The sequence below is a fragment of the Crinia signifera genome, chromosome 5 (genome assembly GCF_055691185.1).
Source record: "Crinia signifera chromosome 5, ASM5569118v1, whole genome shotgun sequence".
In the NCBI taxonomy this organism is placed as follows: Eukaryota; Metazoa; Chordata; class Amphibia; order Anura; family Myobatrachidae; genus Crinia; species Crinia signifera.
Genome location: NC_139221.1, coordinates 34,171,735 through 34,189,778, shown reverse-complemented (window position 1 = coordinate 34,189,778; position 18,044 = coordinate 34,171,735). Strand labels below are relative to the sequence as shown.

At 43.9% G+C, this 18,044-nt stretch overlaps 1 protein-coding gene across 6 annotated transcripts in view; it reads right to left on the bottom strand.

Moving 5' to 3' along the window:
• VPS13B (vacuolar protein sorting 13 homolog B) overlaps positions 1-18,044 on the bottom strand; it is a 790,826-nt gene that overhangs the window by 693,508 nt on the left and 79,274 nt on the right. For all 6 annotated transcript variants that reach the window (XM_083186988.1, XM_083186990.1, XM_083186987.1 and 3 more), the window contains exons 6-7: positions 17,820-18,001; positions 14,803-14,977 (exon numbers count right to left, since the gene is read on the bottom strand). In XM_083186988.1, coding sequence (XP_083043114.1) covers positions 14,803-14,977; positions 17,820-18,001 — 357 coding nt within the window. The remainder of the gene's footprint in view (positions 1-14,802; positions 14,978-17,819; positions 18,002-18,044) is intronic.

Here is an 18,044-nt window from a genome sequence, read left to right as displayed (position 1 = left end):
ATAGATTTTTTGCTCCTGGGATTTAAAACATAGCAAAGCTGTGGCCTCCCTAGATAATGGTATAGGGCTGTGTTTCAGGGTTTGGGCCAGACCACTTATCTCCAGTAAAAGGCAATGTTAATCTTAATGTTTAAGCATACCAAGACATTTTGAACAATGTTCTGATTCCAAATTTGTGGCAACAGTTTGTGGAAGGCCTTTCTCTATACCAACATGACTGTGTCCCAGTGGACTACAAGTGCGTACACATGAACAGATTTTTCTGTCTGATCTATCTGGTGGGAACAAAAACCTGGAACCTGTATGAGAGCAAATGACAATCAAAAAATTGTTCCCAAACGCTTGAAAACAGACAGTGATCAGTCAGACAAATTGTTTAAATCATTCTGATATAACCAATTTATCAAAGCATATATATTTTTTTGTTTTCCTGTATTTGGCTGGAAATTTTTGATAGTCATTTGCTCCCACCAGATAGATCAGACAGAAAAATCTATACGTGTTTACGCACCTTAAAAAAGACATGGTTTGGTGAGTTCTGAAATCTGTCAGATCATCTGAATGCTCCCAGTGATAATAAAAGGAGTGCACAGATCTTGTACAAGGCAATGACCTGTCCACTAGAGTGAATGTGGGTAATGGTGAGAGGTCTATGAAAGTCAGTTTGTGAATAAAACGAGCAAGGTCCCCTAACAGCACTGATAATGGAAACAATGCTTTTTCCAATAGATATTTCATTCTGTACATCGAAAATAAAAAAGGTGAAAAAAAAAAGTACATATTCTGAAAACCAACTATGAAAGTTGCCTATGCTTTAAAGATGATTTAATAGGCTTCTTGGTCAAATTAGTTTATTGACTTCCTGATTACAATTTATCTTCATTCTTTTACAAACACAGACAAACATTTTGTTAATCACTCTAATGCCTGGACATTGTATCAGACCAGACATCTATATCTGATACTGGGTCCCCCCTGACCTGTAAAAGGTTATCTGATCAACTAGGTGAGAATTATATTGCACACAGGTGTCTGTACTGGGAGATACAGATCTAAGGTGACACACTGCACTTGTATTATTCTCAACAGAAAACACTATCGTTTACACAGAAATAAAAATGCAACAAAATAACAGGTCACAGAAGGCACAATATAGATTACACATATTTTCAAATTGTATAATGCTGTATATATACTGTGTATTGTTTAACGGTATTGCTGAACAAAATAGAAAACCTTTTTTGGCGAAGGTGGGGCTGACATTGTTCTGGGGACTAGATTATTGGTTTACACATCATTTCCTGAAACGTGTGCAAATCAAGGGCTTTATTTTTGTGGCTTCCTAGCTATTTATTGAAATTAGAATTAAAATGAGTTGTTGCCCTAGGTTACAGCACATCTGTGCCCTGCTTTAGGCATAATGTTATCCACAGGGCAACAGACTGTATGGAAACTTGGTTACAGTAAACCTAAAATTAAACTAATACAAATGATCCTATTACACCAAAAATGCAGGTTTTTTGGACCAGTCTTCAACCCAATTGCGACCCAACGTTTTACCCCTTTCACACCGCATCCCCACCCTGCACGATGACGGCCAGGTGACGTTGGGGAGGCGGGTCCTGAGCCAGAGCTTGGACAGGACATCTCCAAGCCCTGGGGAAATCCACCAGCCGGAACACCCGCGATGCCAACCAACGTGCTGGGGGCAAGCCCAGTACCTGGGAAAGCTGCTGGGATGCCCCCAGCCTCCGTCTGTGAGGTGAATGGATGTCGCTGCTGCTGCTGTCTGCACCCCCTACCCAACCCCCGGACTGACCACAGGAGGTCGGGAGGTATGGGTTCCTTCACTGGTGTAAACAGGCCCTGGGTCAGAGGAGCCGGGTTACATGTTTTCACTGCTTTGTAATTGTAGCGGCTGATTGGTTGCCATGGGCCACTTCTCCTCCCTTATCACTGCTTCATACATTTGCGCCTATGGGGTCGATCCTATTAACCCCGAAGGATGCGTATAATTTCCTGAGTGTGACTCATCACGACACCGGGGCACACTTTACGGTGGGCCGAATTCGCTGAAAAGTGCTCGCACCTCCATAGGGGTGCGAGCAAATTTCAGCCAATTCGGCCCAGCAAGGGTGCGAGTTAGGGTTAAAGATCCCATACACAGTCAATTTTTTGCACTTCCTCGTCTTTGCAGCCACAGCTTACGCCAATTACGTTAGCCGCTTCCAGAATAGCATCACCGTCCGCTCGCCACGCTTCGGTGGCTCGCTCCGCTTGCCACAACTTTACTAAAGGTAATAGATGGTGGCGTGGACACAGGAGGGTAGCGTGGACCCAGGGTGGTGCCGGTTACGCTATGCAAGTTCCATGGCGTAAGCGGTGGCCGCAAAGATGAGGAAGTTTTGTTATCGTTCAGTGTTTACGCGCTGTACCATTCCCATGGGCTTACCGCCGATATCATTAACAATATCACCAGTAGAGCCCACTGTCTATTGTCTATGTGGCTTCAGCTCTAGGGACAGGCCCGTATATATGGTTGTTGGGTCAGCAAACAAAAAGGTGGACTTGCATTGGGTCTACCACTGAAGATCGACATGACTTAGGATGACACCTGAAATAGCGCGACATGCTTAAGGTCGACATGGTTGGAAAGTTGAGAGTGTCTAGGTCGACAGTCAAAATTTTGACATTGGCTTTTACCTTCTTTTTTTTTTCAGCCGGCATGTGCCGACAGGCGGTATTTCATGCCCTACCATCCATTAGGACGTGGAGGGAGAAGTGTGCCGAGAGCAGTGAGGCACCGTGCCCGAAGCACAGCGATCGCAGCAAGCCACGCGAGGGGACGCGGTGCACCGATACGGTATCCATGTTGACATTTGAGATTAAAAAAACAATCTTGACATTATGACTGTCTACCTAAGGCTTGTGTCAACCTTCGTGTCGACCTAAAGCATGTCAGTCTATTTGAGTTGTCTGCCTAAGCCATGTCGGCCTTCTGTGATCTACCTAATGCATGTTTTGGTGGGTTGACCTGCATTAATATAAAGCAGTACAATATAGCACTAATATGGCAACGCCAATGCTACAACTATTCTTAGGTATACTCTTGCAATTTCATGTTATGTCAGTATTCAAAAATAATAAAGAAGTACAATCTGATAGCTAAAGGCAGCACTTCCCTCCCTCCATCACCGTACCGGTGTATGCCATCAAATCAGTCTTCCGAGATGCATGATTGACATCACCCTGACTTGCAAGGCTGCAAACCACCTCGGGGTTGAGAGAGCAATTCATCTGCTCCCGCTAGCTGCTTCTGGATCACAAAGAAATCAGTTCTGACAGACACATTAGGAACCAAGTTTAGATCTTTAAAGGAAAGGTTACGGAGAGCACAGCTGCCGGCAGTGTCTGAGGCCTGACCTCATTTGTGCGCAGAAAGACAACTCACTGAGTTTCTTTAACCCTCTGATGCCAAAGGTTCTGGCACATGTGCTGAACTCCTAGGGGGTCACCCTGTGAATACAATCACGAGGATTAAAGCATGTATGGAAGCAACACCTTTCCCTTCTGTAAATGTTACAAAATTAACAGAACAACCGCAAATAAAAGAACCTGTGGATTTCCAGGTGTCAGAACACTCGGAACGTGTCATTTCCAACACTCATCAGTGATACATTTAAAAAAAAAACCTATGTATGTAAAAAAACGATTACCGTATAGATCAGGGATGGCGAACCTTCGGCACTCCAGCTGTTGTTAAACTACGCATCCCAGCATGCCTTGCAACAGATTTAGCATGGCCAAATAGCAAAAATGTAGCAGTGCAGTATGGGATGTGTAGTTCAACAGCAGCTGGAGGGCCAAAGGTTCCCCATCCCTGGTATAGATGATAGATAATGTCTAGTTCGACTGTCTCTAGGTCGACCACTAATGGTGGACAGTGACTAGGTCGACACCTAAGAATGATCAACATTGACAGAAGGTCCACACAAGCTTTTGGTCAACATGGACATGGTCGACATGAATAAGGTTGACATGAGTTTTTCAATTTTTTTGGGAGTCTGTCGACCTAAACACCGTTTAAGTGCACCGCACCCCCTCGCATGCTTCGGGCAACGGTGCCTCGCTCACTTTATGCCCACTTGGATAGTAAAGTATGAGAAAACTTTTTTTTTTTTTTTAAATGTGAAAAACACATGACGACCATTCTTAGGTGCCGACCTAGTCATTGTTGACTATTAGTGGCCGACCTAGACATTTTCGACCCAGAAACCACATACCGTGTTAAACATACCACCACCATTCCCCGGCCACCATAAAACAGTGAAACGTTTTATACAGATAACAAAGACGTCTTTAGCCTTTTAAAACAAACTGCCTTAATGCCCTAAATGTTGGTAATGATAAAATAAAGAGAATGGTCCTAATCCCAATTAGGCCGCCGCCGCCACCACCACCTGAGCAAGGAGTGTGTCAGGGTAGTATAGGCACAAGACCAAGTTGTAGTACCTGCATGAATTCCGCATGAACCCATTACAACCGCATGATTCATTCACGTGTATAATTAGGTGTGAAACATTCCTTATGAATGAAATCCAGCACCTCGGAATGGTCGCAGACTATCCATCATGAAAACACAATAATCGTTGTGCCATGTGAGGAGTCAGCCACACAACTGTGCCACGTGCAAATAACCTAAATGGGTCAATTAAGGTGTAAGTTGTTCAGCTGTTGTATGTGTATTTATGTCCATTCAAACACATACACATTTATCGTGCCTCCAAACATTCCAGGTAATATAAACCACACACACAATGCCAGCAACAAGGTGCTGGACCTGGATAGAAACATAGAATTTGAAGGCAGATAAGAACCAGTTGGCCCATCTAGTCTGCCCCTTTTTTACCCTTAAGGTAATCTCAACCCTTTTTAATCCTTATTTCTTTGTAAGGATATTCATATGCCTATCTCAAGCATGTTCTACGGTCTTAAATGCATGGTGCCAGCTTTACAGGTAAGATAAGGACGTTGGGTGGGGGGTTTATTGAAATATTTGAGTTTGATTGTGAGTTTATGCATTACACGAAAACATATAAATAAGCCTGGGTGTCGGTATATTCTGATACAACATTTTTCTTTTTTTTTTTTTTTTGGTTCAAGACCAGGCAGTGGGGCACATTTAATGTAAAAAGATGTATGTGTGGGTATAATCAATACAGTCATAGGGTCAGACAAACGCCAACAGTTTTGAGGCCAAAGCCTCTTCTTCAAGACGGCTGACTACATTAACATAACATGGTGAAGTCAATGAAAAGCTTAATTTCACTATGTTATGTTAATGTAGTCAGTCGGCCTCGGAACTGTTGGCGTTTGTCTGACCTTATCGCAGCATTGATGATTTGATTACACGTTTTTTCCGCTTGGAGAGTGCCGCTTCCTGTCTTCATTTCTAACCAAGCGGAGCATGCTGATTATATAGAGTTGTGGGGCGGTCCGGCACTCCTCGATCGTCAGTGCCATCCGGATGTAATGGGTAGGTATGAAAATAACAGACAGCGGCACTCAGCAGGATTTTCAAAAGCGTATATTCGGTGACACAAAACCAACGTTTCGGGGTCTAGCCCCTTTGTCAAGGTGTCCTCACTTACACCTTAAGAAAGGGGCTAGACCCCGAAACGTTGGTTTTGTGTCACCGAATATACGCTTTTGAAAATCCTGCTGAGTGCCGCTGTCTGTTATTTTCATACCTACCCATTACATCCGGATGGCATCACGTATATCTCAGCTCACTTACAGACCAGCTTTACACTGACCAAAGGATATACACCACAGTGCCCTGCATAAGGATCAGATCTTGATCATACACGGCTAACACTGTGCGATTTTGACTAACTTTCTATCGATACAACCAAAATTGAATAGAAAATGAGTCAGAATAGCACCGTGTGTACAGATTTCACTCGATTCCTCAGCCCGTTCCACCGGAATTGGGTAAAATCAGCCCAAATCGCATATTGTATGGGGGCCTTTGATTCTAAAGACCAAATTGCGGCAGGTAAATCTGAACGCATGTAGCCATTAAATCCAAATTTTGCTTACCAGCTCTAATTCCAATTGTCTCCACACATGTTGCATTAAAGGTTTAGAAAACATTTATTTTTATTTATTCTGCGAAGATAATACGCAAATAGGTTTCTTTTAGTCTGTACGATAGGTCATCAATTAATTATGCCTAGGCTACCCTACTCTCAAATATTTAATTCCGTAAACCAATGATGTTTCTACTTAAATTAAATGTTTTAAAGTCCTACACTATAACAGGATCTGTTCTTACTGTACAGTCTATGTAAGCCTAATAAAACCATGTGGATCATATTCATTTAACCTCTAAGGGAAGCATCCCGACGACGGAAGCACAGACACCGAGTGTGGGAGTAAAACGTCTTGCTTCTTCTTCAATACTGTTTTTAACTAATGCGGTTTCAAAATAAATAAATATCACAAAGTAAAAAAATAAAAACTGCACAGGAAACAATAGAATTTCATTAACATTATCAGACAGGGAAAGTAAAATATATGAAACAGCTGCTCCCCGGAATAACACATGTTAGAAGTCATGTCCTAGATTTTACGTAATTACTTTGCATGCATGATTTGTGATACAAATGTTTCCTGAAAAACCTACATAAATATGCTGGACCCAAAGTGTTCCAGGTCTGAACACATCTACAGGTGTACAGTATTATAAACCAGATTGCTACACAATTATTTTGTCATTTTCCAAAAATAAATATACAATTTAAAAAAAAAATATTATAAATATAGAACTTAAAACGGTATAATAAAAAAATAAAAAAAACTTCATATGATTTGGATATTCCTTCCAGTATCGTACTTTACTCTTATATTTATACTGGGTTGACCTAGAGCAATTATGGTGAGAAATGGGAAGCATACAACTGGGGGGAAAAAAAAGTTTTAATGTTTCTGTTTCCCCACTGGGCTGTTATGTACCAAGACTGCCGGCAACGCAACACTTTGAAGATTTTCTCAGAATTAATTCCTGAGAAACCAAAGACGCATATGGAAGTTTATACGAGACCAAGGACTGGGCTACTGGTTCCCAGATGTTCCAGCCAATGCTGCAACTTGCTACATTACAGCTCTTAAAGAAAGGAAAAAAGAATAGTTAACTTTTATCCAAATGACTAAAACTTTTGTTTGTATGTATACATATATATTGGCGTGCACTCGGACTTATACTCAAAGACCAGAGGCTGCTTGCTTTTGCTAAGTTTCGGGGTTTAACTACCGGTCAAATTCAGAATAAAAAATAATTAATTTGTGCTTATATGTCCTCCTGAGGTTCAGTTATATAAAGGGAGGGACAGGGTTTGCTTCTGTTTGTGGCGTCCAATCATAAAATTTGTAAACAAACCCTGGTTTTGCCTATTATAATGAACGTAAGTAGTTTTAATCTGTCTTGGACCACCAATCAAGGGCACCTATGCAAGTGCCCCGTGGTACCCCAGGGTGCCACATCACCCAGATTTGGAACCTCTGCCATAAGCTTTCAACTGCTTCCCTCCAAGGGGGAAATGACCAATGACTGTGGTGCTCTGAGATGCGTTTCATCCACATGGACAAAATAACAACAGTTATGGGTAAAGCTAAATATTTAAAAGGTGCCCATGCACGATGCGTTTATCGCATGCATTTTGGGCTATATCGGATCGCGTGCAATGTGATCCGAAGCTAGCTCAAAAAGTATGTGCAGCACATACTTACTGAACTGTGCAATGGGATGCCCGCGGGAGCGCGCATCGCACAGCAAAAATGCACGGTGTATGGGCACCTTTAGACAGATGACAGTTCTGTGTCCGGATAGATTATACAGAACACAATTTTTTTTGTAATTAGGCCACCTTTTTTTACTTTTATTTTTGTTTTTGGGGTTGTCTTATCAGATGTCATGTGCGAGGATATAGCCCATGAGGGATGTGGATTCGGTACTTGTTTCCTAGCACGGCCAAACCGATTTGCATCGGGGTGGTCGTGTCGGCAAAATCGGGTCGGTCGCATCGCATTTTTACATTGAATCAAATGTGAATAGGGTCCCTGGGACCCTATTTTACATTGGATTCAATGTAAAATATTCCCCAGACCCCCAATTTACCCCCTCAATGCCGCCACCCCACGATTGACGCCAACCCGAAGCGTGGCGAGTGCAGCGAGCCCGCGAGGGGCGGCGGTGCACGTCCGCCAACCTATTCATACCCCTACTATCCACGTCGGCGTGGAGTTGAGAAAATAAAGTGTGGCGAGCGCAGCGAGCCCCGCGAGGGGACGCGTATAACTTCACAGGTATACGCGTCCCCTCGCCACGCTTCGGGCTCGGTGGCTCGCTGCGCTCGCCACACTTTATATTCTCAACTCCACGCCGACGTGGATAGTAGGGGTATGAAAAGGTCGGAGGACGCGCACCGCCGCCGCTCGCCACGCTTCGGGTTGGCGTCAATCGTGGGGTGACAACGGGGCCATATACAATGTGAAATGGGTCATATTGGCCCATTTCACATTGTTTCCTATGTGAGATGGACTTAATCAAGTCCATCTCATCTTGTGCCATTATAATGGCACAAGACCGACGCGATGCTCCCGATTTCAATGTTAAAAAATATTTTAACATTGAAGCCTATGGCAAAAACGCGGGCATCGCGTCGGGGGCCATGTTAATGGCCGCGACCGACGCGATGCCCCCGATTTTGCCTTTGCCGGCAAAATGGACCTGATTTCAAAGGAAATCGGGTCCATCGCGGGCATCGTGTACCTTAACTTTAAGGTACACGATGCCCGCGATTGTGGCCATTCTAGGAAACAAGTACCATGGATTCTTTATTATTTGAAGTCCCACACTCTTACAAAACCATTGAATATCCCCCATGCGCTCTATATTAGGATTGCGAACTGGCACCCACTCTATCTCATCACTTTTTAAGTTTTGCATCTTCAACATAAAAGCCCCAATAAATAGGTCAGATTTGGCCCTAGAACTGTCCAAATCAGATGTGTTTTGACATTCAATGTGCGGCACGTGCGCATCGGATTGGATCCAGAGATCATAATCTCTGGATTAGGCCTCCTCCCGGCAGCAGGGAACGCGGTTGCATGCGATGTATCCTGCTGCATGAGACATGGCAGCAGTGTATGGCCACCTTTAATTGTACACGTGTTGAGGGCAGTAATCTGTATTACTGTGTTTAGAAATTACCAAAGAGATTTCAGACTTTTTTTACCTTTAACCCTAAAAATATGGGCTATATAAATAACTGGTAATAAATAAGGACATAATGCCACAGGAGCCGTGAGATCTAGGATTGATCTTGCAATTACTTGCTGCCACCACTAGGAGTGAATCAGACGTAGTAGACTATGTGGAAATGAATCAGGATGGGTTAAATGCTGGTTACTATCTACCACAGAGTGTTTATCTGCTGCCAATCAGACAGAAGCATATAAAGATGATTACCCCGGGAAAATACGTATTAGTTGCAGAGTCGGTGGCAGATAAAAAGGAAACAATTATGTTTTCACACACAGGCAGAAACAGAAGGAGATGATTAGTCTATGGAGTCTGCCTGCGCTTTTATCTGTCTGCCGTAATCAATGTCACTTTGTTCAGGGATAAACAGTTCCTCCTCATACCACATCTCCCAGCATGTCCTTTCAATGCACAATTCCTAACCACCAGTATCCTAGCACAATCTAACAAATAGAGACTTCAAATCACACACAGATTCAAATCCTGGGACTGTGATTAAAGGAAAAAGTGGTAACAAAAAACAATATTTTTGAATTAGATAATATTGTTGGTTTGTAACTAAAGGGTAAGAAGAATAAACTTATTATTATTAGTAGTAGTATGTTTAGTAATGGTAAAAAGCTCCTGCGCTACAAAAATAGAATATTAACTTGTATGGATGGTGTAATGGTTAGCATTACTGCCTCATAGCACTGAGGTCATGGGTTCCATTCCCACCATGGCCCTAACTGTGCAGAGTTTGTATATTCTCCCCGTACTTTCGTGGGTTTCCTCCGGGTACTCTGGTTTCCTCCCACAATCCAAAAATATACTGATAGGTTAATTGGCTCCCAACAAAATTAACCCTAGAATGTGTGTGTGCGTGTATAGGTGTGGTAGGGAATATAAGGCATTATTCTAGTTCACTCTGACAAAATCCTTCTTAGATGGACAAAACCATGTGCACTGCAGGTGGGGCAGATGTTACTTGTGCAGAGAGAATTAGATTTGGGTGGGGTTTTACTTCAAAGTGAGATCTATATTGCAGTGTAAAAATAAAGCAGCCAGTATTTACCCTGCACAGAAACAAAATAACTCACCCAAATCTAATTCTCTTTGCACATTTTACATCTGCCCCCCTGCAGTGCACATGGTTTTGTCCATCTAAGAAGGATTTTGTCAGAAAGAGTGAACTAGAATAAGGCCCATAGATTGTAAGCTCCTGAATGTTCAACTATACTACGTAAAGCGCTGCAGAATCTGTGTGCGCTATATAAGAAACTGTTAATAAATAAATAATTGTGTAATTAAATATAACCTCACCAGAAAAATGACTCTATAAGCATTGCGCAAGAGGAGTTAACGTGTTTGCGTGTCCTTCGATCACATGACTGTTTTTATCTGGTTTTGGGACTATCTGGTTCCTAATTTATATACAGCATTTAGTAAGCGAATATGCAGCGTTGAAACAGTACATGCAATGTTTTAGTCCGGTTTTATTTTTAAAAAGCACCGGTTTTACCTGGTGGTCATATCACCAAAGACCACGCAAACCACGTTTGTATTTGTGTTATTAGCGTTACCTGTGCAACTATGTTCTTCACTACATGATAGATATATCCACCATTCTATAGATAGATAGATAGATAGATAGATAGATAGATAGAAGTTTGAGATACTAGCGAGAGACGCAGCCGATCAATTCCCTTTGGAACGGTAAGGGGGAACATTACCCAAATTGAGATTTGAGAAGTGAGAGGTGTTGCCCATAGAAACAAATCAAAATTTACTATTTCTAGTATCTTCTAAAGGATAATATCTAAAATCTTATTGGTTGCTATGGGCAACAGCTCTCACGTCTAAAAACTCACACTAGTAAATTTACCCCAGAGAGAGACAATTTGACATAGGTACCTCGGCTCCACTTCAATACCGGTGAACCGGTGAGTTGCCGGCCTCAAAGTAAGTGACAGGCCATAGTGCTGAGGCTCTAAGGCTGGGGCCACACATAACGGGCAAGCGGATGTCGTTCAGCACAAAGGCTCCTATGCGGCCACCCACACCTAAGTGGTGGTGCCGCAGCCGCCTGGTCCTACCGCAGCATGGTGTTTTTGGACAGGACGGCGGGACGACTGGATTTCAAGGCGAACACATACATTTGAAAGTGTGTGTTCACACAGTGCTGCTGTGTTCCCCAAGAAATCCAGTCGACACTGGACGAATCCTGTTCTGCAGTATCGGGCCGCAACGGTGGCCCCACGCAGCCTCCTTTTAGCAAAGTGGGTCCTTCTTAACGGGACCCGCTTGGCCGCTGTGTGTGGCACAGACAGAAATACACCAAGAATGACCCGTTAGTGCTTTTCGAGGTCATCTGATGAGAACCCGAACCGTAAACAACACAAATAAGTTACAATGTACTTAGGTAAATTCCTCCATTAGGCAGCTTTGGCCTTGAGAGGGAGTTTCCATATAGATTTTAATGCTAGAGCGTTACAATGTCTTTAGAAGAAGTCCCCAGCTGAACTATCATCTCCGCAGGAATTAAACCTTTCCCTTTGGAAAAGGTGTTTCCTATCCCCGGAACACAAAGCATGACATAATCTCTGCATCGTTTAATTTCAGGACCATGTCAGCAATGAATTATATATAATAATTGGGATAGTCATGTTGGGCAGCTGCTGTATCTGTAAGCTGTTAAAAACAGATGTATTCCAACCCATCCCTCATCCTGAACCCTTGATTTTACAGGACCAAATTTCTGATCAAAGTTAAACGGTGCCTGTAATCATTTAAGACACAAATGGGTGAAAAAAAAACTGAACTTCCAGTAGACAATAATTGCAATTGTCCACATTGTTTTATTTTGGGTACCATCTTTAATCATTGTCCCAATTGCCTAAATGATGCTGCCACAGATCAGCCCATACTATAGGAAAACTACAAACAAAATGCACAGATCTAACTTACATGACTTAGCCGAGGAATGCTGAGATTATGGAATCTATCAATCAGGCTTCTGGGACCTGTTTCCTAAATGATGCCCATGTCCTGTGTACATCATCAAATCGTGATCATTTTTATTTATAAACTTATTTATCTAGATTTATATATTATTTTTTTTTTAAAGGGGGGATTTATATGTATTTCAATTAAAAAGAGTGTTCAGTGAAAACCACAAAATATTTTTAAATAAATCTTGATCAAACCCTAGACCCAGGGGCATAACCAGATCTTTGCCCCATAGCAAAATCTTGAATGGGCTCCCCACATTGGCACAGAGTGGTAAACACACCCACACACACTGGAACATACATATATATTTGTAACAGAACCAGGATAAAGTGACATGGGCCAAAACAGAAGTGACAAAACAAGGACAGAGGTGACAAGGACACAGCAGAACAGGGTGTACAAGAGAGACGGATGACAAGGGCAGAACTGAGGTGACAGGACAGGGACATGATAGTGGTAAGAAGAGAGAGGGGACAGGGTAGGAAAGAGGTGAAATTGTCAGGACAGAGGTGTCAGGACAGATGTGACAGGGTCAGCTGACAGGGAGATGGCAAAGAGGTGACAGGACCAGGAGAGAGGGAACATGAGAAAGGAGCAGAGGCGTAGGGAGGGCGGAGCCACCGGAGCTCATGCTCCGGGCGGCGATTGGTCGAATGGCGCCGCCGGCCCGCCCCCCCTCCGCAAATGATGCCTGCTGCAGAAGTTCAAGTATGCCGGGTAGGGCAGCGTGCGCCGGCGGCTGCCCTACCCGGCGCCTGCCTCCGTCCTGCCCCGCTCGCCCGGTCTCTGCCGCCAAGCGTCACGGACGGTGAGGCCGGGCGGCGGGCTGAATCCTCTCTCTTTACTAAAAATTGCTGCTGCTGCTGCCCGGTCTGGCTTCCGGGCAGCGTAACGTAACAGCAATAAAGACTCCTCCCACCCAGAGTCACCTGCCTCTGCTATGCAGAGTGACTCACTCCCTCCTCCCTGGCTACAGCAGCGTCTTCAGCCTTCCCAAGCGCTGGCTGTAGCCTGGAGGAGGAGAAGGTTTGATGCTGCCGCCCGTGCCGCCCTGATTCCTTATTGAAGGTGGATTTTTCATTTTTATATACAACTAATTAATGTTGTTAAAAATAAACATAATAAACTTGGATTTGGCATTCGTGGGGCCCGGGGGAGGGGAGGGGGTTGTGGGGAGAGTAAATCTCTCTGGCTTCTGCTGCCACCCCGGCCCTGCTGTGTGCTGTATATATCTTTATTCTTTATCTGTATATATATATATATATATATATATATATATATATATATATATATATATATATATATATATATATATATATATATATATATATATATATATATATATATATATATATATATATATTTACAGCTGTCAGCATCTTATATAGCGCAGCAGATTCCGTTAGTGCCTTATATAGCGCAGCAGATTCCGTTAGTGTCTTATGTAGCGCAGCAGATTCCGTTACAGTGTCTTATATAGCGCAGCAGATTCTGTTACAGCGTCTTATATAGCGCAGCAGATTCCGTTAGTGCCTTATATAGCGCAGCAGATTCTGTTACAGTGTCTTATATAGCGCAGCAGATTCTGTTACAGTGTCTTATATAGCGCAGCACATTCCGTTACAGTGTCTTATATAGCGCAGCAGATTCCGTTACAGCGTCTTATATAGCGCAGCAGATTCCATTACAGCGTCTTATATAGCGCAGCAGATTCTGTTACAGCGTCTTATATAGCGCGAGCAGATTCCGTTACAGCGTCTTATATAGCGCAGCAGATTCCATTACAGCGTCTTATATAGCGCAGCAGATTCCATTACAGCGTCTTATATAGCGCAGCAGATTCCGTTACAGCATATTATATATCGCAGCAGATTCCGTTACAGAGTCTTATATAGCGCAGCAGATTCCGTAACAGCGTCTTATATAGCGCAGCAGATTCCGTACCAGCGTCTTATATAGCGCAGCAGATTCCGTACCAGCGTCTTATATAGTGTCTAATTTTTTAAGTTTTTTCTTGTAAATGTAACATGCCAACACATGTTAGCCACGCCCCCATGGGGGGGGGGGGGGGGGCGCAGAAAATATGCCCTTGCTCCGGGCACCATGGCACCTAGCTACACCGCTGGAAAGGAGTGGTATGGACATGACCAGTGGGACAGGGACAAAGGCAAGGTAGGACACGGTTAGGCTATCAAGCACCCAAACTCCACCCCCGACCCCCACCACAAACACCATAGAGTCAATATGATCATGGTCAAACTTTTGACTTCATTCCGCACAATAAAAGAAAAATCTATATATTATTTTTTATGCAGGAAAATCAGATTCATTGGGAATAAGTTTAGCAAACAATAATTATGATAGACGGAGATATCCTGAGAAAACCAATGTTGAGTTTCCTTTAGAAGACATTACAGAGAAAATAACGTCACTAATCTCATAAACCACAATGTGCGCTCACCGCACATCTTATTAACTGCACTTACCGGGCATGCTGACAATGATGTCCTTTGCGTGGCTGGGAGGATCCTCTGTGCTGCCTTCCTTAGGGTTTCCGATTTCACCATAGTAAAGAGCGATCCCCAGCTGCATTATGCGGATGAACATCGGAAGTTGCTGATCGGTGAGGGAGAGTTTCAGACTATCAACCATTGTGTGAATCTAAGCCGGATAGAAATCAGTATAAATAGCATCATAAGAGGAAGAATCCAGCACCAGGATTTTACAGGACAGTTATAGAGCGCGCAGCTATGAGGAAACAGATTATTTTTTTGGTGGAATTCAGAAAACAGTAAAGCTGTGTACACACGGGGGAGATATATTGCTCAGTGTCTCCTGTTCATCAGCGACCAGAGATGGTCGCTGATGAAAAGGAACCTCTGCCGGGGGAGCCGCAGAGGTAATCAGCTGGTTGCAGGAGCAAGCTCCTGCAACCAGCGATTAGAATGGGGCTGAAAATGGGAGCGCGCACGGGCATACTCCAATCACTGACAATATGGTGGCCAGCGACCATATTTCCAGCGATTATAGCCCATATCGCTGCCGTGTGTACACGGCTTTAGAATAGTCCATACTGTCTGTGACAAAAACCAAGCTATCGAGCCTTGATGAGGGAACAGCAGCGAGTGAGTGTGGCTCAGAATGGAGATTGGGATGTGAGGGAGTACTAGTTTGAGTGGTGAGAGCAGGAGAGGGCATTAGTGTGGGTGGTATAGGTGGGAGCAGGACAGGTGTGAGGGCATTAGTGTGGGTGGTATAGGTGGGAGCAGGAAAGGTGTGAGAGGGCATTAGTGTGGGTGGTATAGGTGGGAGCAGGACAGGTGTGAGAGGGCATTAGTGTGGGTGGTATAGGTGGGAGCAGGAAAGGTGTGAGGTCATTAGTGTGGGTGGTATAGGTGGGAGCAGGACAGGTGTGAGAGGGCATTAGTGTGGGTGGTATAGGTGGGAGCAGGACAGGTGTGAGAGGGCATTAGTGTGGGTGGTATAGGTGGGAGCAGGACAGGTGTGAGAGGGCATTAGTGTGGGTGGTATAGGTGGGAGCAGGACAGGTGTGAGAGGGCATTAGTGTGGGTGGTATAGGTGGGAGCAGGAAAGGTGTGAGAGGGCATTAGTGTGGGTGGTATAGGTGGGAGCAGGACAGGTGTGAGTGGGCATTAGTGTGGGTAGTATAGGTGGTAGTAGGGAATGTGCAAGGGTGTAATAGTGTGAGTAGCATATGCTAATTAAATATAGGATAATATAATATAGACAAAAGAAGGACAAGTGATAGAGGGCATTAGAGTGGGTGGTATAGGTGGGAGCAGGACAGGTCATTAGTGTGGGTGGTATAGGTGGGAGTAGGACAGGTGTGAGGGCATTAGTGTGGGTGGTATAGGTGGGAGCAGGAAAGGTGTGAAAGGGCATTAGTGTGGGTGGTATAGGTGGGAGAGGTCATTAGTGTGGGTGGTATAGGTGGGAGTAGGACAGGTGTGAGTGGGCATTAGTGTGGGTAGTATAGATGGTAGTAGGGAATGTGCAAGGGTGTAATAGTGTAGCGTATGGTAATTAAATACAGGTTAATATAATATAGATGGGAGTAGGAGAAGTGAGTGAGGGCATTAGTGTGGGTGGTATAGGTGGGAGCAGGACAGGTGTGAGAGGGCATTAGTGTGGGTGGTATAGGTGGGAGTAGGACAGGTGTGAGAGGGCATTAGTGTGGGTGGTATAGGTGGGAGCAGGACAGGTGTGAGGGCATTAGTGTGGGTGGTATAGGTGGGAGCAGGACAGGTGTGAGGGCATTAGTGTGGGTGGTATAGGTGGGAGCAGGAAAGGTGTGAGAGGGCATTAGTGTGGGTGGTATAGGTGGGAGAGGTCATTACTTTGGGTGGTATAGGTGGGAGTAGGAAAGGGGTGAGTGGACATTAGTGTGGGTAGTATAGGTGGTAGTAGGGAATGTGCAAGGGTGTAATAGTGTAGCATATGGTAATTAAATACAGGTTAATATAATATAATATAGATGGGAGTAGGAGAAGTGAGCGAGGGCATTAGTGTGGGCAGTATAGGTGGGCATTAGGCAGCATCTGGAAATCAATGTACAGATAGCACACAGACCATGGCCCTTATTCATAGTACAAATTTGTTCTCAAAATGGACACAAACATGTGCACTGCAGGTGGGGCAGATGTAACACGTAGAGAGAGAGTTAGATTTGTGTGAGTTATTTTGTTTCTGTGATGGATAAATACTGGCTGCATTATTTTACACTAGAAATTTAGATTTCAGTTTCAACACACCCCACCCAAATGTATCTCTCTCTGAACAGGTTACATCTGCCCCACCTGCAGTGCACATGGTTTTGCCCATTTTGGGAACAAATTTGTACTGCGATCAGATCTGAATAAGGGCCCATTAGTAGAGAAGAGGAACATCATTTATTCCCACAATGAACCCTGGTGAGATCACTACTTTATTGTGCAATTCATGGGCCGAATTCTAAGCTGACCGCTAATGTGTGAATTCGCAGTGGACTGTGAGGAGAAAGCCGCTGCGCAGACAGGAAAAAAAAAAAGTCCCGTGCTAAATTGCGAGATAATTACAGATGGATAGTTCATCGCTATCCGCTAGCAGATCTATAAGAAAATCCTGAATAATCAGACACTTTGCCGTCTGTGCAAATGTGAGTAGATCTGAGGCTTCCACTAATCTGCGACTGACATAGGGTGGAAGTGGTCATCGCTGACATCACAGAACCACCCAGAAACACCTGGGTGCGCCTGTAGTTTCTTCCAGGCAGAAAACGGCATGTTTCCTCCCCCAGATGCCGGCATCCCATTCAGTCTCCATTGAGTTTACAATCCAGAAGCATTTGCTATTGCTATTTCCCATTGAGCATTCACATGTGAATTAGTTTAATAATTGCTCAATTTGCAAAATTCTCTAATTAGCGGTCAGGTCTTGATCAGACACCATGTATGAACATGTATGGGTATGTAGCTTTAAGTTAAGAATATCCCCAAGAAACTACCTTAATTACAGCAGGCATCTTGGAGTTAAGGCTGTCGTATGTAAAATGCAGGCGGGTCCGGAAGGAGCACTTGTAAAGCAGCGGGTCCTGATAAAATTCTATTTTCCCGCTGGCGTTTCTCTTGTCCAGGCAAACCGTGCAATCCGAAAAATTGATGACTTTCCTCAGGACCAAATCAGAGGCTTGAACAGAAAACACATCAAATCTGTCAGGACATTTGCCATA